This window comes from Ceratotherium simum, chromosome 12, assembly GCF_057802395.1.
Source record: "Ceratotherium simum simum isolate JZ-2026a chromosome 12, ASM5780239v1, whole genome shotgun sequence".
In the NCBI taxonomy this organism is placed as follows: Eukaryota; Metazoa; Chordata; class Mammalia; order Perissodactyla; family Rhinocerotidae; genus Ceratotherium; species Ceratotherium simum.
In genome coordinates, this window is record NC_141911.1 from 4,604,897 (window position 1) to 4,627,514 (window position 22,618).

A 22,618-nucleotide genomic window follows, 5' to 3' on the forward strand; every position below is an offset into this window, starting at 1 on the left:
ACTAGATCTTAAAATTCCCTTATGGTTGTTAGTCAATGCCTGTATGTTCATTAGAGAAATCTCTTTTCATTGAAATCTCTCTATTTTAAGAATATGCTTCAGAACCCATAAGATGATGCATAATTTTAGTTGAATAGGAAGGGGTTTTGTAGTAATAACCTCAGGGTTATTTCATAGGAATTGTATATATATCTATATATACACACATGTATAACATATACATATTTATATATATGTATATTTCTCAACAGAAATAATACTGAAGGTATAATTCAGCTACATAAGTGGGAAGCATTAACGTATGTAACTAAGAGCTTAAATAATATTGAGTTTAAATTCTACTCCTGCCATGTACTTGATAAGTGGCTTTGGGCAAGCTGCTTAATCTTCTTGTACTATAAAATGAGGACAACTGAGTCTTAATCTTTTGATTCTTGTATCTTTTTAAGCCCAGTTTTTTCATCTACAAAACGGGAGTAAGATGCTATTTATCACACAGAATGTCATAAGAATTAATATGATAATAATTATAAAGGACCTGGAAATTAGTAAGCATTCAGTTAATATTAGCTCTTTTCTTAGTTATACAGTCTGATATCGGGACGTGCAGACTTAGCCTCATCACCACCAGTGACAGCTGAAATTTCCTGGAAATTACATCCTTTGGGTCTTGAAGGCTTTCACCTCCGTCCGGTTGTTAGTGATGCTACAAATACCCTTGGGGGTTAGAAAAACCTTGAGCTTATATTGTCACACATTGTCATACATAGTTTGAGCTCCCTGAGAGCCCCATTGTGTGAGAATAGAACACAGAATAATTGGAAAAGAGAATTTCACCTAATAATTGGGTTGGATTGGAAATTGTTTCACTGAACCACATATGTATGCAAGGGAAGAATAACATTCTCAATAACTTTTTGTCAACATAGCAAATATTTATATTTATATATATTTATTATATACATGATAAAACAGATTTATCAAGATACTCTGAATCCGTTATCCCACGGTAGCTTATTGGGCTATAGTAATATATTAGAAATGTACCACCTTTCAGTGGGGAATATGGAGACAAGGAAAGAGAAACAATAGCTATGGCAAAGGAATCTTAGAGCCAGTAGGCAGCCAGAACTTCCGCCTGCTGTGCGGTTGTGGCAGGACCAGGGCTTCAAGGTTGAGCAACACCTTTAGCAAACACTTCCTGAAGCCGAGAAGGGAATGAACCGGGAGTTTCACTGTCTCACTTGAGAGGAGGCAGGCGCAGAGCCAGCAGCACAGGTCTGCTGTCTGTTGGAGGGGGAAGGGCAGGCCCATGCTCCCGGGATCACCCAGCATGTTACCAGGGCTACTTCTGACGGCCACTTTCCTGCTTTCTGCAGTTCCAGGTGGGTGTTGAACTCCTTTCAGGTTCTGTTAAATACATCAGTGAGCTGCTTGCTTTTCATCTTCTCCCAATAGTTTTGTTCTTTTTTTTTTAACCAATTTGACTATCCAGTTGGGCTGGTTTTCATCGGCTGTTTGGGGGGCCTTGACGGATGTAAACACTCTGTAAAGGAGAGGCAAGGAAACATCTTGAATCAATATTTACATGCCTGATCTGAGAATATGTAGGAATCAAAGGGAAGATTTAACACAGTATTATTTAAATAATCAATATGATCTTTGAGTCAAAAAGTGAAATTTGTCAAATCCCACCTTGTCATTTTTAGAGCAATAGAGCTGCAGTCGACCTGACTGGCTAACGCTGTGGGAAGGCTTCGGGAAATAGCTTCTATTATTATTGGGACCAGCTTGGCTCATTCTCTTCCTTTTGAGTACTCATTTTTATATTTAGATTTTTCATTACTGGTGATAATAAATGTAATTAATTGGAAATAAGTAGTTGACCAATTTCATATTTATAAAGCATTGTGATATATTACTTGACCAAAACAATGTCATTTCTTAGCTTAAGTTGATAATTCACTGCCATTTTGCTGGTTATATCAAACATTTAAAACTTCAAAAGCAGAAGAATTCTACTTCCTAAAGGTAAATCACGTCTAGCATGTCATGTTTCTGGTCAATTCTCCAATTAGATTTTGGTTAAATTAGATCGGGTATCACATTTCCTTAGCTTATCTCTATTTCTAGAGCGTATTTAAGTCAGTACATTAGCTTCAGTGTCTGAGAATCCTTCCCTGGTAAACCTCTTCTTGGGTTTTAGAATGCTTGCTGGGTCCTGGGAGTGGGAAAAAATTACCCACAAGAAGTACCACGTTAGAGAGGGAAAGGTCTCTCCCCCTTGCACTCACTCAGTACCTTTTCACTAAAAATGGTTTGCCTTGCCTTTGGTTTCTGATTTGTTTTCCGGACTTTTGAAAGTTTTACTTAATATCTTTAAGTATAGAACTGTGCTAGGCATTTAAGTTATTGACTTAAAATTCCTACTTTTTGAGTCAAACTTAATAGAAATCTTTTCTCTGTGCGGACTCCAAAAATACCATCACCAAAAACTCTTTGGGACTCTTCGCTTAGTTGAAACATAGGTTTCCAGTACCAACTAATAGCTTGGGTCCTCAGTTGGTACCCAACTAAGGTTGGGTACTAGCTTTAGGCAACAGAATGAAGATTGAGCTGGATCCATTAACAGAATCCCATAGCTAACGCCGGAATCCATCCACATTACAGCCTTTTCATGAAATGGGGCACACCAACTGATTCTGTTCCCCTTGTCTTTGCGTTCACAACATGGCACCAAGAGACGTAACCTCCTTAGATGTCATGCCTAAAATTGTGACATCTCCAAGTACTTGGTGGTGGGAAGAGAGGTTCTGAAGTGGCTCTTATGAGAACGGAGGTGACACAGAGAGCTGTTCTCCTTATCTTGCATATTGAACAGGAAGCTGCTCTCTCTTTTTATCTTCCATCTTATATTTTCAAGAGTGTCTCCTTGGTCATTGAAATACACCTGATATTATTCTCACATGACTTTATTGCCCAGCCAGAATGTAAAAAGAAAAGCAATTTTCATTTTCCCATCTCCTCCTTTTTTCTTTCTCTGTCCCCATCATCCCAAAAATAAATATGCACCCCTTGGACCATGACTTTTGCCTAGTTCCCATGTATGTGAAATAAAAGAATAACATAAAATCAGGCCAACAGTTTTTAATGAGCTTCACAATCCTCTGAGAAAAGTAACTCATGCAATTTCTTCGTAGGAAAAGAAAAAATATATATATAAATATTAAAAGGATGTGACAGGTGTTTGGGGGTGAGGAAGTAAGTGCGGTCACAAAGGAGAAAGATCTTAACTACATTCCAGCAGAACACCCAGGGGGTGCAATATTTTTTGAAATTACGTTATTTCAAATGAGCAATTCTTGCATGCCTTCATAAGGGGGCTGGAAGACCCTAAAGAGTATATATAATTTAATCTTAACAGCCAACACGATAGACTTATTTACACTGTGTTTTTTCCTCAGTATTTGTACTCACTTTTACTACATGAAGTTTAAAGTCATCGGATAGTCTGAGGGGGAATAGAGAATCCCAGAGCTGAAGTCAGTGTCGTCGCATAAACTCTGATTCAGGGCTTAGTGTCATGTGTCATGTGCTCAGTTTGGAAAGACATTGCTTTAAATAGTTTTGAACAGATTTGAACAAAAATGAAAATGTCAATATTATGTACAAATCTGCTAACCTCCAAAATGGCCCCAAATGCATTAAAAAATAAAGTAGCAATCCAGGCCAGCGTCTGTTATATTAATCTTGTCAATGAGCTTTAACTTTTCTAAAACTAATCAACAGCAAAAATAATTATCTAACCCAAACCAAAATAATAATTTTCTTTTTCTTGATCCGGTTTTGCTGGTCAAAATTAGTCCGACATCTGAGTTCTGTGGGAGAGAGAAAACAAGTATTAAAATGAATTAGTGGAAACATATTGTGTTGCAGCTGGGATTTGCGTAATCCCTAGATGGCAGTTAGTTGTGTTTGTTCCACAGGCTTCGAAATAATTAGCCTGAAGTTATTCAGCTGGGAGGAGGCAGCACCATCTCCTTCAAACTTAAGGATGAATGAGGCAAACAATGTTGCGGTCTGTCGCATCTCTCTAACTGCTGTGTCATTTGTTATATCTCAACTCTCATTCTTTCAGGGGCCTTCTTGATTTCAGAAAAATAACGGCCATTAAGGGAAATTCTATCTGTTTTCTTTAGAGAATGTACTGTGTTGCACGAGTTTGTGGAGCTGGAAATCCGTTCATTTCGAACTCAAGAAAGTGAGAGGTTGCCTGAGGCTTTTTAAAAAATATTCTTGTTTATTTTATTTATTGATTTATTTTGGTTGCCATTTGGAAGTGCTCCGCCATCAAACAAAGAGTTGCAAATATATTTCTTCACTAATTTACATATTTCAACTCCATATTTAACAGCCAATTGGTAACTTCTGATTTCATGAAACATTAGAACCTAGGTACTGAGGAGAAGCGTGGAGATCAGTGTGTCTCTCAGAGAAAACGTACATTGGGTGGATTGGCCTGTTCCTTTTCTCACCACTTCTAGACGGGGTATGTGTGTGTTATCACTTTCTGCTTTTATGAAGAGAGACAAATTGGTAGTTATTATTTTGTGACTTGAGGGCAGCCTGGACTAGTATTTCCTGCCAGAATCATGTGTGTTGTGGATAAAAATCATTTTTCACACAACATTTTTTAAAGAGTTACTCTAGCTGCAACCTTGGCGAGTACAGGCTTCATGAGCTCCATATAAATGGCACTAATTGCACTGATGGGACACAGTCCACCAGACAGCAGGTGGGTGCCTTATGGTATGCTTGCTTGGTGTCACAGAGTTCCAGGAGGCTACAGGGAATTGTGCTGATACCATCAGTTAACTTCTGGCAAGAGTAATTTTCTTACCTCTTGGCATCTTACTATTTTGAAATAATTATGATAATTATGAAAATTTTAACTTGATGAAAAAAAATGATTGATTTAATATTCCCTTAGGCTTTTAAACTTCTGTTATAAAAGATTTTTTATAACTAATATTATTATTTTTCTTTACCAAAAATTAATTAAATAGAAATAAAAGATGCCTAGAGATTATCTCTGTAACAGCTAGAAGTAACTGAGGGCCCTTGTGACACAGGTCTTGACATGTGACTATGTAACAGGGCTTATTCAATCACAGCTGACTAGAATTTTATGTGGATGATCATCTCCCTTCAAAGAGGTTATAGGGGATTCTGTATTTATGTGCATAAAATTGTGGACTACTTAAACTGGACTTAGAGATCATTTCATCTGCCCCCTCTTTTCAAACAATTAAACAGCCCAAACTAAACCCAAAGTTCAGGTATTCTAGTGTTGACGTCATGACTTTCAGTGCTTTTGAAACGTTTTTAAGAGTAAATGTCAAGCCACTGAAAGAAAAGCTGTTTCATCACTTTAACACCTCATTTTTGACCCAATGAGTTTTTAGCCAATTTAATCACTTTTTCTATTCTTCAAAGTTAGATGTAAATGGCTCTTGAGTGGTGAAATGAATTAGAGCCACCTAAAATAGTAAAAGAAAATTATCATCATCAGCAATTTTTGAAAGTTTCTGCAGAAAAATTTTAAAAACAAATGTTTTATTCTCTGGAGCATCATTGGGATAAGTGTACAGAGAACCAAAGTGACTAACGAAAAATACTCAGTATTATCTGTTGAAAGATCAGCCATAGTAACATAAATTTGTATTACCATAGAATTTAGGTTTGGGTACTTCAGTGAGCTAGGATTACCTTTAGAGAGGCTTTCTGTCATTACACAGGGAAATGAAGCCTTTCCAGTCACAGTGTCACTAAATTGCTGGGTTGGCCACACTCTGCACTCTAGTTCCTGTTGGATCTACATTCTGGGTGGGCCAGCAGCCCCTTAGCAGCCCAAGAGCAGGTCTATGGAAACTTCCTCAGGTACTGCTCTACACAGATCAGGAACTAGACCATGTGGACAAATAAAAAAGAAATTAGAAAATCCAGTGTTAGCTTTGGGGAAACTAAATTTCTCTCAAAGGTAACTTCTAGAAACAGCATTGAGATGAGAATTCAAAAAGGAGATAGAAGGTTGGATGAGACAACTCTCCAATTTTCTTTCAATATGACTGCAGGCTCAAAAATTTCCCTTCCAGGCCAGTAATAGTGTTCTAATTGTCTGCTTCTCTAATTTTTTATTCTTTTCAGGGTTTGTATGCAAAAAGGAAGCTTTATCTGTACTGCAAAAGCCAGCCCATTCTATGGAGCTAGTATTGGAGCCTTATCTTACTGAGTCTTAGTTTCTTTCCTTAGTGTAAAACATTGCTATTGTAAGAACTGGAGAAAAACATATTAGAATCAGAAATGGCATACGGTGGTTATTTCATTTTTATAACACTGTGTAGTTTTCAGAGTGCTTTAACTCAATTTTTCTGACAATGATAAGCTTCTTAGAGGGTTAGTTTGGCTTCTGCCTTTCTGTTCCAGCTTTTACCTGTACTGCTTGCTACTTTCTTCTGCAGGGGATTCAAGATAGCAAAGAGAAGAGGGAAAATTCAAAAGAAATATTTTCACCAATTAGATAAACACTTGTAAACTTTCAGTGGGAACATAATTAAAGATATAGATTAAAGTAAAGATGTGAGAGGAAGAGTGGGTTTCTGATTTTGTCCATCTCTCCTGGAGTCTACAGTTTACTAACTCTCTGACATAACTCAGTTAAAGCCTCAGCGTGTGCCATTATTCACCAGAAATGCAATAAGGATGCTCATTACCGGACAGCCTGTTTCAGTTCAGTTTAGCAAAATCTTCTCTTACTTTTTTCCCTCAGTAAATGCTATAAAAGAGCTCCCTGGAGTGCAGAGGTATGAAGTGGTTTATCCCAGAAGACTTCATCCACTTCATAAAAGAGAGGTCAAGGAACCAGATCAACAGGTACAGCTTTTGATTTAACAAAGAACCTTGAAAAAATATATACATGATATACATATAAATATATAACTCTATTATATTTATATATATATACACACGTGTGTGTTTTTTGACCTATCTTATCTTTATTAATCTTCACAATAAACCAACATTCTACTATTACCATCATTTTGCAGATTAAGTTTCTGAAAGTTGAAATACACTTTCCAAGGTCACACAGACAATAAACTTTAATATTTTTGTTTTATGGTAATGCATAATTTATTCCATGTACTTCCAAAGAAATTTGATACAACTTATTTTATGTATTACGTATATATCTATCTAATCTATCTATACACACACCTATGCAAACAAAACCTTGACCGTTAATACTGAAGTAGAAAATAAAATATTGTGGAGGGATGCATGCATACATGCATATTAAATTAGAATGGATTGCTATAATTGAGCATGAAATTTACCTCTCTCTTTTCTAAATGGGCAGCTATTAAAGTTTGTGTAATTCCTACTACTTAATGAAACAACACATTCTCAATCAAAAGAGGAAAACTAAAACATGCTGATTCATTCAATAACAATTTATTAATTACCCTCACCCAGAAGTCTTTTGCTGGGAGCCAGAAAAATACAGAAAAATGAGACATAAATAACAATTTACAGAAATCTTGTACGATGCAACTCACTGGGAGCACATATTTCCCCACTGAATAAGGTTCCTCACAGATTATTTCTTCTAAAGCGAACACATTTGTAAAAGTAGAATCTGTAATAGACTCTAGTTCCCAAAATAATTACTGCTCAACAAAATGTTTCTGCTAAATTTAAATGGGATTGAGATGCATTGGATTCCCCGGCAATACGGCTTTCTTCAAGTGCTTTCTGGCAGTCTCTTAAAAAGGCCACTTACTTTTCTCATTGAGTATTTTGAGGAAAATTTGAATATAGGTCCAGTGTTTTTAATCACAGTTATACAGTGATTTCCTTGCAAGTGTAAAAAAATAAATTTAAGCTTTTGAACAATTTATTTTGATGAAAATCCATAGAGTGGTTACTGGCACAGACTAGGTGGTCAAGCTTAATTATTGGAATGATTCAGTAGCTGCATGCAGTTGATACAACGTGCTAGATCTTATTGCAAATACATTATCTATCTAGTCCACTATTCGGTTAACTGGCTGTGCGAACCTTGTGTTTTTCTGATCCACAGTGAAAGTGTAAAGGATCTGAATTCAGAGAGCTTGTTTCTATTTACATCTTAGCTTTGTTAATTTTCTCTGTGTAAATTTAGACACACACAAACTTCAAATTCTTTGTCTTAAAATTGAGATAAGAATAGTAATGCTTATCTTATATGGCTATTTTGAGACAACTTATGCGAAAAGCAAAGTAAGATGCAATTATTTACTCACTGTTCCAATTTATGCTATGACACTGTCCTATCTGACCCATCAGATTCCTCTTCTTATGACTGACTTTCCAGGCTCTTTGTGCTTAATGCAATGGTTTATTAAGCCTGTCTGTTTTCGTTCTGCTTCTCAATATAACCTCCTTTTTAGTCAGCCTTGGTATTCTCAAGGCTTTTCTTAATAATATGCTTGTTTTTACCTCGATGCCCTTTCTTATGGATTTCTTTCTACTTAAAAAGTTCTCTCTATGTGGAACGCCCAGCCCATCTGACGTTCTCTGTGAGTCAGCATGGACTATCTGTGTGTATCCTGGTAGAGCCCTCTCCTGAAGCCGTGTTTCCGTCATAATCAGTGTTATACTGTTTGGCTCTTGATATAAATATGTTTTTAATATTGATTTTACTGTAGTGATGTGTGTACATGAGTGTGTGTGTGTGTGTGTGTGTGTGTCTATGAGAGTGCGTGTAATCTTCTCTTCTGGCTTGAAATTGCCCAGGTGAATAATAAAAGTTTTTACTATGTCTTTAACATGTCTCTGCCATTCCTTCACTCTTGTCTCCCAGCCCGTCCTGTGGAAAGTATTTCATAAACACTCATTGATTCAAAAAAATCCTTGCAAAGCTCATCGATTTTACATTTTAAAGGAAATGAAAACGTTAAACCAAACCCCATAGAGAATTGAAGAAAAATTTGCCTAAATAATTTGAATGTTTTAATGCTTCTTTATATGGTGAATCTTATTTTCATAGTTTTATTTAGTTATTTGCAAGTTTCTCCTTGCTCCCTTTAGCTGTGGAGGGTAGAAGATAACACGGTGTTGGGCGTGCTGAATATAACGGGATGAGCACTGAATGCTTCCACATTGCCTTGCAAGTACATATAACTCAATCATGTCTGCTTTTCAGTATTCAAGTGACGTTGATGTCCTCAGGGGTTGGCTCATGTCTTTGAAGTAGCCCACAGCAAACATGTGACCAAACCATTAGAAGTAACTCCTGGCTAAATAAACATTCTGAACGAATGCACCTGCTTTTCCCAGCTAGTGGTTCCCATGCTCTGGTTTCTCAGAATCTCACCTCCTTTCTCTAGTCATTGATGTCTAGTTTCCATTTTTTCTTACATCTCCGTGGACTCTACCATGTGTAGAATCTCCAGATTTAGCCAATAAAACTACAGGATACCCAGTTAAGTTTGAATGTCCCAATACACAATGAATGCTTTTTTAGTATAAGTATACTCAAATACTGTATCGGATATGCTTGTATTAAAAAAGTTAGTCCTTGTTTGTCTGACATTCTAATTTAACTGGTGTTCTGTATGTTATCTGGCAATCCTGCTATGTGGCTTTTATTATCTCCCCGTGAACATCTGAAACTAAACCCTAGCAGTGATTCCAGCCCTTGTCCCCTCCACGGATATAAGGCCTCGTGCTGCTGCATGTCTGATATTTCAGTCCTGCCCTGTCAGGACACTGAGTTCTGTCATATCATGCTTGTCCTACAAGCATAGACTAGAGACGCTGGTGACATCCTTGCCTGCCACACAGCAGGCACATTCTTTCCCCTGACATAGAATCTTCTCTTTTTGCTCAGACACAGCTTATGACTAATAAGAACACTGTCTTATAGGTATAAGCCAAGTTCTTAGAAGTTATCCTTGTGATTTCTGTGTTAAGACTGTTGTTCTTCCTTATGCAAATAATTCATTAGCAATTACTTGAAGCATCCCGACTTTATAATGCATCCGACTGAGGGGATCTCTGTATCTACATAGATCTCAGTCTGGATTAATCATTTCTCAAGGCAGTGACCAGGAGGACTCTTGTCCTTATGATTATACAACTGTGCCCTCTACTGGACCAGAGAACTGAGGCAATGGCATTACCTGTCAGCTATGCCAAGAGCATGGCCCCATCTTTCTGACTTCATCGTGCCTGGCCACATTACTTAAGATTTGAACTGGAATAAAATAATCCTTTGAAAAATTTTCTGGAGAGGGCACTAAAAGCCAGGGTAGATCCTCAAATGTTTTATTCATGATTGTATTCCTGATTGTATTTTATATGCATTATGTAATGGGAACTGATTAAGTATTTGTTGAATGAGTGAGCAAATGAAGAAGTGAACAAGTGGACAAATGTATGAATGGATATAACTGGAGTACATTGCCCATATACCTGCATAGATATGTATTCAACAAATACTTAATCCAGGTCTCTGATGTTGGGAACCTACGTTCTAGAGGCAGTCACTATTCTTCCTAGGATTCAGCCTCCCGATCACTCACTTCCTTAGAGGCCAAAACCATCTTGCTGTTGGCCCATGCCATAAAATAGAATATCTGGCAGCACAATGCCTCCCATGTATTGGGAACAATTTCAGGCCTTAGCTAGGTCCATAAGGGTTTCTAGAGGCTTCGGATTACTCTATGTTATGGTAACAGTTGTACTACTAGAATTAAGAACCTCCCTGGGACTTCTAGGGTTTCCTTTGCTATTCCTGTTTGCCCATGAGCATCATCTTGACTTTACAGATCTGCTCCCATCCCAGGACTATCACTTTCCCAATCCACCCACTAAACCTTACCTATGGCATTTTTCCTGGAGGAAATTTTTATTTGTATGTTCCTGTGACCAGCTAATCTTACTCAATGGGCTCCAAATCATTTCCTTCTAGTGGATGCTCTCCAAATCAAGGTGTATCTTTCCTCTCCTAACCCATAGTTCAGGACACAGATGGTGTACAAATAAGACACACTTCTTGGTAGGCATTGCCCTCCACCACGGACTGTTACTTGAGCAGTACAGTTATAACATCACCCAGTGCACCCTCTTTCATAGAGAGTCTGGTTTTCTTCCTTGCTGTTTCCTTCACCCGTAACCTCTATGCTAGTATCAGCTAAAACTCCCCCTTAAAAAAACAATTATCTTTTCTAAAATAACCACCAAATAATGTTTTAGGTGAAGGTCCACTAAAAATCCATTGCTGACAGGAAACATATCTGGAAGACTCTTTTGGTTAGAAGGTCCTATCTAGTATCCTCCTCATATTTTCATTCTATCTGGCCTTTCTTAAATCTGAACAAGAAGTGGTTACAATGGTTCCCCATGACTTTTATTTTCAACCCTCAGAGTTTTTGAAGCTCCTGTTACTCGTGAAAATGAACTGAATTACAGCAGCCTCTCCTCATCTAGGCCACAGTATAGGATATTTAGAGCCTGGCATTTTTGATACCGTAGAAAACTCCAATAACTGATAATTTAAAGGAAATATAGACCAAAATAACTGACCTTGGAGATGGCAAGTCCCTGCACAGTGCTTGTGACTTGATGACTCTAACTTGCTATTGTCCTTTGATGAGCTCAGGTACTGTTCTGGCCAGGAGAGGGAGAACAGAAGGAAAGCTGGGCCTTACGTGCAACAGAGCAGAGAGAACAGCACTCAGCCAGTAATAAGGGGTTGTCACTCGAGTTTGCTCTGCTATATTTAGATCTCTTTAATAACAACGTCTGGCACTTCCCAGTGAATTTTTGGACGTTGGGTGTAATCATGGCTAATAACACTGTTTTACACAACAAAGTCAGACTTCAGTACCCAATAACATCTTCTTTAAAATCCTTCTGTATAGTCCTCTCTCACTCTTCCTGTATATATAAATCTAAACTTAAATCAGTTCTCCTTTTCCATGTGGTTTACTTGAGGGGATATTTTCTCTTTCTGAACACCTGAGACTATGTTTTCTTCCTGATGGCTTCTCCCTGCCTTAGGGTACATATTTCTGTTATTTTTCCCATATTCTGACCTCCACTTAGCCTTGAGAAGAAGTCCAGTTGGAAAATCATCAGTGAGAGTTTCAGAGGTCTTTGGGTTTGTGAGCATACTAGTCCTTCTTCTCAAATAACTTCCCCACTCTGCTTCACCTGGCTACTTCATATCTCAGCTTACACATAACTTCCTCAAGAAAGCCTTTCCTGTCCTTAAGATGTTAGATGGCCTATATTGTTTCCATCTTTATATCCCTTATCATACAACATAACTCAATTTTACTGTCTGTCTTTCCACAAGATTATAAGCTTTCTGACAACAGGTACCAATTTTTCTTGCTTGGATTCAAATTTCCAGAACCAAGCACTGTCTTGCACATAACTAGCACTCAGATAATATTTGTAGAATGTATGTATGGATGGAAGGATAGAAAAGTCCCAAATAACCTGTCTATTCAGTTAGCAGAGTTGATGATTTGTTAAAAGTGGCAGAAACACGTTTGGTCTTGTGCAGACTATTGTTAAAGAAAAGCAGGCATTGCTTGCTAATGATTAAACAGATGGACGTAGCCAAATGAATATTCGTGTATTTTTAATTACCAGTAAATGTTTGTGCATTTTTGCAGGGAAAATTTGAAACTGAGTTGAAGTATGAAATGACAGTAAATGGAAAAATTGCAGTGCTTTATTTGAAAAAAAACAAGTAAGTGTCTTTACTTCTGATATTATCCTCACCAACAGCAAGTTAGTATGTGGAAAGTGGGCTAACTGAGTCTGTTACTGCTTATGGCTCTCACAAACCTTGGCTAATCAGCTTTTGCTCTCAACTGACCCACAGGGTTCAGCTAATATTTGTTACCAAAGTAGTAGAAACACACTGGACAAAACAACAGTTTACTAGTGTTTTGATACATCTAGTAATGAAATACAATGAACGAGGTGCAAGCAGACATACGTTTTATCAAACTCTATGAAATAGCAGATAGATTTTTAAATCTTCCCCTATATTATTGCATTTTATTATTCTAACACTGAAAGATTAGATTTTAAAACAATTTGCAACCATTTCCATCAGGAAAAAACAAGACGTATATAGGTTAAATAAACCCTGGGGGCCAAAGAACAGGCAGTGGTAAAAGCAGAATTGGGCTCTCCTGAGTCCAACACCACTGCTTTCTACCCAGCTATCCACTAACCAGTCCATTTTTCTCATACGTTACATTGTCCTCTTATTACTTTATTATCTTTATACAGTTCGTCTAAATTCAATATTTCTTTTCAAATTTCACTGTCTCAGCTCTCATGCAGATCTTGATCATCCTATATCTTGACTATTTCAAAAGTGGTTTTTCCTGAATCTGTGCTTTCAAGCTCTTTCAATCCCTAAGTCATTCTCTATAGGACAGTAAGATGTTTTTCACTCAAATAGACTATCATCCTTGCAAAAAGTCACAACTGGCTGAGGTTTGGAAACCATGTGGTGTAATGGGAACAGTACAGGCTTTGGATTCAGGCTGACCTAGATGTGATTCTTTGCCATTTGAACTATTTAATCTCATCTCAAAAATAAGGAGAGTAATATTTACTTTGTGGGGTTGTTGAAAGGATTAAATTAAATGACTCACATAACACATCTAACCCAGTGGCCAATATAGAGATGTCGTTTAACAGATATTAGCTACTTCCTTTTCTCCTCGCCTTTCCTCTTTTAAAAACATATTCAGATTCCTATTTTTCTAACAGGTAATTGAAAGAATTTTAAGAGCTGAGTGAAAATGCTGAAGGGCCCTAACTACCAAATGCAAGTCAATTTCCAGTAAACTATCCACTGCTACAGTTGTTAACAGTGACTGGTAACTGAAAAGGACTGGGTGAAAATGCAGTTACCCTCAACTGGGGAGGAACATTGCTCTTTTCAGTCATTTTTATCAACTTTGACCTTCTCAGTTCCATTTCTTCCTCAAATGTCTCCTCAGACAAGTATGCAAAGTCTAATGAGAAAGCAGACACTGTTCCACACTGCTCAGGAATGTCTCTGCCCCTCTGTCTTTCCATTTTAAATATCCCTTTCATGCTTGGACTTGTCTTGAGGGGTCTGGAGAAGGAGCTCAGGAGTTAAAACTTTTCTGCACACCCAGTGAAAGCTCTCACTTTGATCACTGGACTTTGCAATTACCATGAGTAACCGAGACAATTTTCTTTCCCCTCAGGAATCTCCTTTCATCGGGCTACACAGAAACACATTATAATTCCACTGGAAAGGAAGTCACCACAAGCCCACAGATCATGGTAAAACAGTATCCTAGAATTGTTGTTAATTAGGGGGTGACTCACACACCCAAATGCAGTGTCATTGCCAGGTAAATATTGCCAGTGAAACAGCATATGTAGCACTGGGACTTTTTTCAGCAGGAGTAATTTCTTAATTGATCCTCCCACGTTCTTATAGTTTGACAAGAACAAAGGCTTTTCTTGACAACCGTGGTCACGCTTTCCAGCCTTCAAGGGCTCCCTATAAAAGAGTGGTCAGAAAGAGCTTCTCATTTTCATTAGAAAAGTGAAGAATTAAAAGTCTTAGTCTATAATGCTGATTACCTCTCTAGATCATGTAGTCTCTCAAACTCAAGACTATTTCATCAATGGTAGGATTGTAGAATTCTATGTTTTCCTTAAATAATTTCCACTCTTGAGTTTTATTCAGAGAAGATGACAGTGTGAAGTGGCACGAGGGGTATTTTATCATTGTCGTCTTTTCTGAGCTCCATTTTCTATTGGAAGGCCTTCTCCAAGACACAGAGGTTTACATGGGCCAATACCTCATCTGTCCCAAAGTAGAAAGGTGTACTTCACTGAAGTACATCCACATGGAAAAGCGTTGGGATCGGACATTTGGCTCCAAATGGAGGCCGGGATATTGTACTAACCCATTTGGTCTGATGGAACTCTTTGGATAAATCAAGCAATAACAACACAATCTGAATAACCCGTTCATTGGAGAGAGCTTGTAGATATCAGAAAAATATTAATGAGTAATCAGCCAAGGAAAAGAATGAATGTCTGATGTTTTTGGGGACTTGGGTTTTAAACTTACATGTGTAAGTATGTTTCTTTCAAACTGTATTCACTCCTGTTATCCTTCTTCTGCAACACCAACATTTACACCAGGATTTAGTTGACATTCTTTGTCTTTAGGATCATTAACTAGATATTAAGGATTTTAACCATAAAAAGCTTCTTTAAAATTGTTTTTTTTACGTCTCTAAGTTGACTGTTGTTCAGCATAAAATGATTTGAAAACATTATAGATCCTGTTTCAAGATTTCAAATTCAAATTTAGCAGTGGGTCTAAAAAACATGCATACTTTCCTTTAAAAAATCCCTTTTCCCTTTTCTTTAGGATGACTGTTATTACCAAGGACACATTGTGAATGAAAAAGTTTCTGATGCTAGCATCAGCACATGTAGGGGTCTAAGGTAAGACTTTATGAATGGTTTGTATGCACCTGTGACGATGGTGTGTGTGTGTGTGTGTGTGTGTGTGTGTGTGTGTGTTTTAATAAACCTGAAGAATCTCAAATATAATTATTTATACTGTAGTTGAGTACAAAACCTAAGGTCAAAAATTTTGAAATTTGACAGAAACACGGCTTCTCTTGATAGTGGTTAATAAATTACACATCTGGGGGCCGGCCCAGTGTTGCAAGCGGTTAAGTGCTGGCACTCCGCTATGGCGGCCCGGGGTTCGCAGGTTCTGATCCCAGGCATGCACCTATGCACTGCTTGGTAAGCCATGCTTTGGCGACGTCCCATATAAAGTGGAGGAAGATGGGCATAGATGTTAGCCCAGGGCCAGTCTTCCTCAGCAAAAAAAAAAAAAAAAAAGAGGAGGATTGGCAGATGTTAGCACAGGGCTGATCTCACACACACAAAAATAAATAAATTACATAAAATAAATTACACATCTGAGTTGCTTGCAGAGCTATTTTTGTTGGTTTGCTTGCTTTCAAAATACAGGATTTTGAATCCCAGTTTGAAAGTAAGGATCCTTAGGGACTGGAAGCTCCTCTCCACCTTCTCTCTCCACTCTAAACTCTCTCTCTAGCTTGTCTTAGCCATGCCTATGAAATCCATTTCTTTCTGTTTGTTAATGACTCCCCATGTATCTGTCTACAGTAGGATATTTATTCTGATACCCAGACTTGATTATTTAATTTTCTCTTCCATATCTCCATATCTCTTCCGCATCTGAATATCTTAATGAAATCTCAATCTTTATATGTCCCAAATCAAACTAATGATTTTCTCCCAAATCTGTGATTTTTCTGGTGCTCCCCATCTCAATAAATGATGTAATCAACTGACCACTTGCCCAATCCAGAAGCCTAGATTCCTTGATGACTTCTTGCCTCTCAACTACTCATTTTCAATTAATTACCAACCTCTATTTATTTTATATTCTATGAATTTCCTGAGATTATTCACTACATTCTCTCTCTACTGCCACATCTTAGTCCAAACCACCATGCTACTTTGTGCAGACCATTTCAATAAACCACCTAAGTTATCTTCTCGTATCAACTTTTGCTGTCTTCTAATTCTATGTACACTTAATCCAGTCTCCCTATTATATGTTCTTGTATTTTTCTTCCCAGCAATTATCTGTTGTCATTATGTTTACTAAATATATGTTATATAATTTTATATATTTGTGAATCAAATGTGATTATTTTATCCAAATACATCCTCTTCATTTGATTACAAGCTCCATGAGGGGAGAGACCATGACTCTTTTCTTTTTCACTATCTGCCCTTAATCCAATGCCTAATGGATAATGGGTGCTTCCTAAATATTGGTTGAATGAATCTCAATCCAGGGCTTCAGCAGAGAGAATTGAGAAGAAATTGATAATATTCACAGATCATGTGCTTTACATATGACCTCCTTCAATCTTTACAACCATCCTATTAGATGGATATTACTACTCCTATTTTATAGATGGAGAATATATATAATATTTTCTAGATGGAGACCATGCAAGTTTAAATAATTTTCCCATGGTATTACAGCTAATAGGTGATAGACTCAGAATTTTAACCCTCATCTGTAAGATTCCAAAGTCTCTTTCATTTCCAGTGTACTTTTAGAGCATACATCGCTCAGAAATTGGAAGAACTCTGAACTGAGAGTCAGGAAATTTCCATTGTAGTGCCAGCGCTGACATAGGTTAGCTACATGACATTTCAGTAGTCACTTCTCCCCAGCAGGTCCTATTTCCTCACAGAGAAAGTAAGTTTAAGTAATCTCTAAGAGTGTCTTCAGCTGTAATGTTACACTGTCTTGTACTGCCATGAGCTTGGCATGTTTTGGCATTGGTACCTTTTTGGAGTCTATAAGTCTATAGAACTCAAACACAGGAACATTTTTAAGCCTGAATTCTCATGTTTTTCAGGGGCTACTTTAGTCAGGGAGATCAAAGCTACTTCATTGAACCTTTAAGCCCCACAAACCAGGATGGACAAGAGCACGCACTCTTCAAGCATGATCCTGATGAAAAGAAGGCTAACACCACCTGTGGGATGGATGACATATTATGGACACATGGATCTCAGCAGAATATGGCCCCACCTGCCACCAGTCTGGCTGTATGCATACCTTTATATTTTATTTGCAGTACTGTCATGTATTCTGTCCTGGCTGCCCCAGGTTCTACTCTTAGCAGCTGCAATTGACTGAAGCTTTATAGTCATTGTTGAAATTAGTAGGCTATCAAGACGCTAAAACCTTGTTGTACATTGATGATTTATTTACTAAGTACTATGGCTCAGCTATTATTAACAGCAATGTGCAAGGGTTAAAAAGGAGTATAAGATACAATCATTGCTCTCTAGCAGCAGGCAACTTTCACAATATTTCAACATATGACAAAGGTATAAAGTATTACTATTATTTTGAGATAAAATATTCTGCTGTCATGAATGAACTCATTCAACAAATCTTTCTTGAAGTCCTGCCATAGGTGCTGGAGATGCAGCAGTGAGCAAAATAAATAGAGAATTTGCCCACAGGAACTTAGAATATTCTTTCATATACGGAATTTCGCTTCCAGTCAAAAAAGTAAAATGAAAATGGTTTGTGTTGAAACTATAAAGTGTACATAAAAAATATCTTTGTCATTATTACTTTCATTTCCTTCAGAATCCACTTCATATCCAATCAACTCTTCTAAATGTTCTCAGAATCCATAAGCACTGGGAAGAATTGGTCTGAATGAAATCTCCAGTGGGTTCAATTTGTTGTGGGTTTAAACTCTACTGGCAATATTCTATCTAAGAACCCAGAAGAACCACTGTTAGCTACATGTTGCTGTGAATGTCGACCTCCTGGTTTAGCTTGGTACAGGCCTCTTGTTCCTCTCTCTCAACTCCTTGGTAACCATGTGCTGTGCGAATAGTCTTGCTTTCATGACACCCCATTGTTTTGGTTTTCCTCCTATCTCACTAGTGCTCCTTCTCGGTTCCTCTCACTGTTATCCCTCCTCTGGTTGACCGCTAAGTATTAGAGGCCTTCATACAGTTCAGTCCTGGGTCCTATTCTTTGCTTTATCTACACACTCTTCCTAGGCAATCTCATCCTTCATCCTATGCTACGCCTTATTTAAATAGGAACTCTGCACTAGTTATTATCCAGTGTATGCCTCCAGCCCTTGCCTCCCTCCTAAGGCCAGAAGGTTATAACTAACTTCCTACTTCATGAATCCATTCCAGTGTCTAATATCACAAAGTAAATGTGGTCAAAATAGAACTACCGATTTCCGGACCCCAAACAAAACCCGCTTCTCCCTCATTCTCCTCCATCTCAGTTAATGGTACTATCATTCCTCATTTGTTCAGACCCAAATCTAGAAATTATCCTTGATTCCTCTTTCCTGCATCCCTCCTCATACGGTGTTGGTCAGCAAGTGTCTCCACATATTCCAGATCTTTCACTTTGCTCCCTCTTCCCAACTACCACACAGTACCATGCATCTCACAATAACCCTAGCAGCAGCCTCTACCTGTCTTTTCCACTCCCACTGCCTTCTCAGTACAATCCACTCGCCACAAAACATGTAGACTGATTCTTTTATTGTCAATCACATCATGTCATTTTTCTGTTTAAAACCATCTAATGGCTTCTCACTACCTTTAGTACAAAATCTAAAATATTGACAATGGGATGCAACTCTCTGTATGACTGGGCCCCACCTACCTCTCTAATCTCCTCCTACCTTCCACTCCCCACCCATTGGTGACTTATCCCATTATGTTCTGACAAACACAAACTTTTTTCTATGCTTTAAACATGCCAATATCAATTCACCTTAGAATCATTTTTGCTCATTTTTTTTCTTTGCTGGAATTATCTTCCAATTTATCTTCCTTTGTCTGGCTTCTCATTTTCACTAATCTGTGTACTTCAGGGCCAACACTTTAGAGCTTTCCCTAACCATCTATTCTGAAATAACTACCTTGTCACTCAATATCACATCACTCCATGTAATCCTCTGCATAGCGCTAATTACCACCTGATATATCTATGTTTGGTTGTCTATTGTGAGCTCCTTAAGCACATGGACCATGTCTATTTCACTGCTGTACCCAGGTACCCAGAACACTGTTGGTGCAGTGTAAGTGCTAATGAATATGTTGCTCCTGTGGAGGGTGGGAGGTAAGTCCACATCTCATTAGATAATACCTGAAAGTCTACCTTCAGTAATTTGCTCTTTTTAATGGAAGCTTATTCACCTGTCAAAAGACAAGCACTTCCAAAAATGCAACATAATAAACTTTGGTGGTTTATTATTTACTACGAATAATATGTCTGCTACTTTTCAATGGGACAATCCACTATGAAATGTGGACTGTTTTTGCTTTTTTTTTGGAAAGATAGGAACAGAAAATAGGAAGTTCAGAATGTGGGAAAGAGATCCAGCTCTACCTGAGAAGAACAGAGCAGACCAGGTGCCATGGTGGCTCTGGTCATTGCACCATTGGTCAAGGAGGGGTATTCACTGGGATAGGAATAAAAGGCTACTTAAAAAACCACTAGAAGAATGCTGAAGGCAAAGTTTCTCTATTTCATGGCAGGATAGTGAGGAAAATCCACGGTTCAAAAAATTTGAAGACTTCAGTTTTAGTTCCAGCACGTCTATTAATTAGTTGTGTAATCATTTAAACGCTTCAGTAAAATGAAGGAGTCAGACTAGAATATTACTAATGTCTCCTCTAGGTCTAACATTCTGAGTCTCGCCGACAGATAACCCTGGCTGATTAGTTAGAGTTAAAATGGTAATATTGTTTTCCTTTATTTCCAGATATCAACCAATCTCTTATAAAATTACACGTTTCGAATAAAGGAATGCCCCTTGCAGAGAAAGATGTTGTCTTAGTAATTTACCTTTTTATATTTTTTACAGAAATTGAAAGACCAGAAGGTTTGGGAACGTAAGAAATATATAGAATATTATTTGGTCCTGGATAATGGTGAGGTAATTATATTAGATAAATGTGTCTTTTAAAATCCCTTCTACATAAATTCATTAATTGTGTAAGATATTAAATATACAGTTCAGTTTTGAAAAATGATAAATATGAGCTATTTTTTTTTTTTTACAAATTTTTCTGAACCTAGGAAATCTGACATATAATTAGATTCATGTGATTTCTCCTTTTCAGGAATGTGCACCTGATATGATATGCATAAACTGATTTTTTTACACTATAATGCTCCTTTCTTATTGTCTTAAAAGCTCCAAACTTGGTTTCCAACTAAATTCCTTTGTCATTTGTCTTCCGTTAAGTAGTTAAATCATTGGAAAATTAGAATTTATGCTCATCAGGAACTAGTAAATATAAAAGTCTAATGAATGGACTCGTCTGAAAAAGACAATTTTTTTGGTAATATTCATTATTTATCTTCTTCTATAAGAATGCATTTTTATATTTTGGGTGTTCTAAGTCTGAGGTCCATATATGTAATCTCAAGAGGAAAAATTTTGTGCTTCGATAATATGAGTAAATTAATTAGTTCAGGCCCTAAAGCTATAACCTCCCTTATTATACTAAGTTCATTTATTGTTCACATTTTTTTTTGATGACTAAGCTCTTCCTCGCACTGATTCTGCGCAGCTTAGGAAACCATGGTATTTAACTGAAAAGACATTTGGAATAATTCCTTAGGGCTTTACACTGAGCTAGTACCTCAGGGGACAAAACATCATCTCTACTCCCAAAGTGCTTTAATTTAGCTAGAGAAATAAGGAAACAATTGGTTTCTAACTTTTACGTGTTAACTTTTACAACTGATTCTTAATTACAACCACTGAGAGGTAATATAAACTGAGGTTGCCTTTTTTACCTTCCAATTTCTATTAATGCCTATATTTTGTCTTGGTTGTTTTTTAGTTTAAAAAGTACAATCAAGATCCAGAGGAAATAAGAAAGAGGGTGTTTGAGATGGCCAATTACGTCAACATGGTATGATATATTTTATTAAGTATAATTTTGACAACTTGCTAGGTGGTGTCATTGAGTGTCCCTGCGAATGCTCATGAGCAGAGGAGGAGAGTCCATGCTCCTGAGACTAACGCTGCTGACGGCTCTCGAAAGGGAGCCATGGCTTTTGCCACTGAACTGAATATTAATATTACATGATAGAGACTTTTCTCACCCACTTGCCACACTATTCTCAGATCCATGCAGGTAAAAAAAGCGGCTTTGTTTGAATGGTTTTTGTTTTTCTAAAGCCCTGTAAGAAAATGCTGAGAAAAAAAAAATCTCAATGGAAAGCCAATTGAGGAAGAGAACAGGAAAAAAACAAAACCCTCACACAAAATAAGCTAAGTTCTGGCACAATAGCATCTTTCACGTACAGTGTCTCGTTTAATCTTCAAAACTACCCTAAGATATTAGTAAGCCTAATTTACAGCTAAAGAATTAGATTCTGAGGAGCGAGGTAACTTGCTTAAGGTCACAAAGTTATGAAATGGTGAAGATAAGATTTAAACTTAGGTCACTGAGATTTCAAAGCCCATTTTGATTGTACAACTGTTGAATCTATTCTTTAAACATGGTTTTATCATCTAATTTCCAAAATCTTTTTAAAAAATGATTTCCATGTTCCTCCTAATTAAATCGTAATTGTTAGTGTCTTGATACATAGTTAGCATACTTAGTTGAAATAGGCGAGTCACTTTGCGATGTCCTGCGAATCCTCTTAGAAAGAAAATGAGGGTGGATTCCATGACCCAGGTCATATCTTGTCTTCTCACCACAAAGATCACATGACTCCTCTTAAGGAACCCCAAGAACTGGCCATATTTATTGAGCATCTACTTTGTGCCAGGTACTTTTCTAGATTATGGAAATGAAGTGGGAAATAAAACTGACACAGAGCCCTTACTTCAAGAAGTTATCCTTTCCTTCGAGGAGTTTACATTCTTGTTTAAAGAGCGAAACACAAACAAATCAAATAAAT

The 22,618-nt window shown here is 37.4% G+C and overlaps 1 protein-coding gene across 1 annotated transcript in view; it reads left to right on the forward strand.

The window, feature by feature from the left end:
* Window positions 1-1,333: 1,333 nt before the first annotated feature.
* Window positions 1,334-22,618, forward strand: part of ADAM28 (ADAM metallopeptidase domain 28) — a 67,729-nt gene continuing 46,444 nt past the window's right edge. Inside the window, exons 1-10 of the mRNA XM_087437251.1 lie at window positions 1,334-1,385; window positions 3,987-4,104; window positions 4,200-4,261; window positions 6,830-6,933; window positions 12,729-12,805; window positions 14,313-14,391; window positions 15,500-15,576; window positions 17,553-17,745; window positions 20,559-20,630; window positions 21,547-21,618. Of these exons, the coding sequence (XP_087293377.1) occupies window positions 1,334-1,385; window positions 3,987-4,104; window positions 4,200-4,261; window positions 6,830-6,933; window positions 12,729-12,805; window positions 14,313-14,391; window positions 15,500-15,576; window positions 17,553-17,745; window positions 20,559-20,630; window positions 21,547-21,618 (906 nt within the window). The remainder of the gene's footprint in view (window positions 1,386-3,986; window positions 4,105-4,199; window positions 4,262-6,829; window positions 6,934-12,728; window positions 12,806-14,312; window positions 14,392-15,499; window positions 15,577-17,552; window positions 17,746-20,558; window positions 20,631-21,546; window positions 21,619-22,618) is intronic.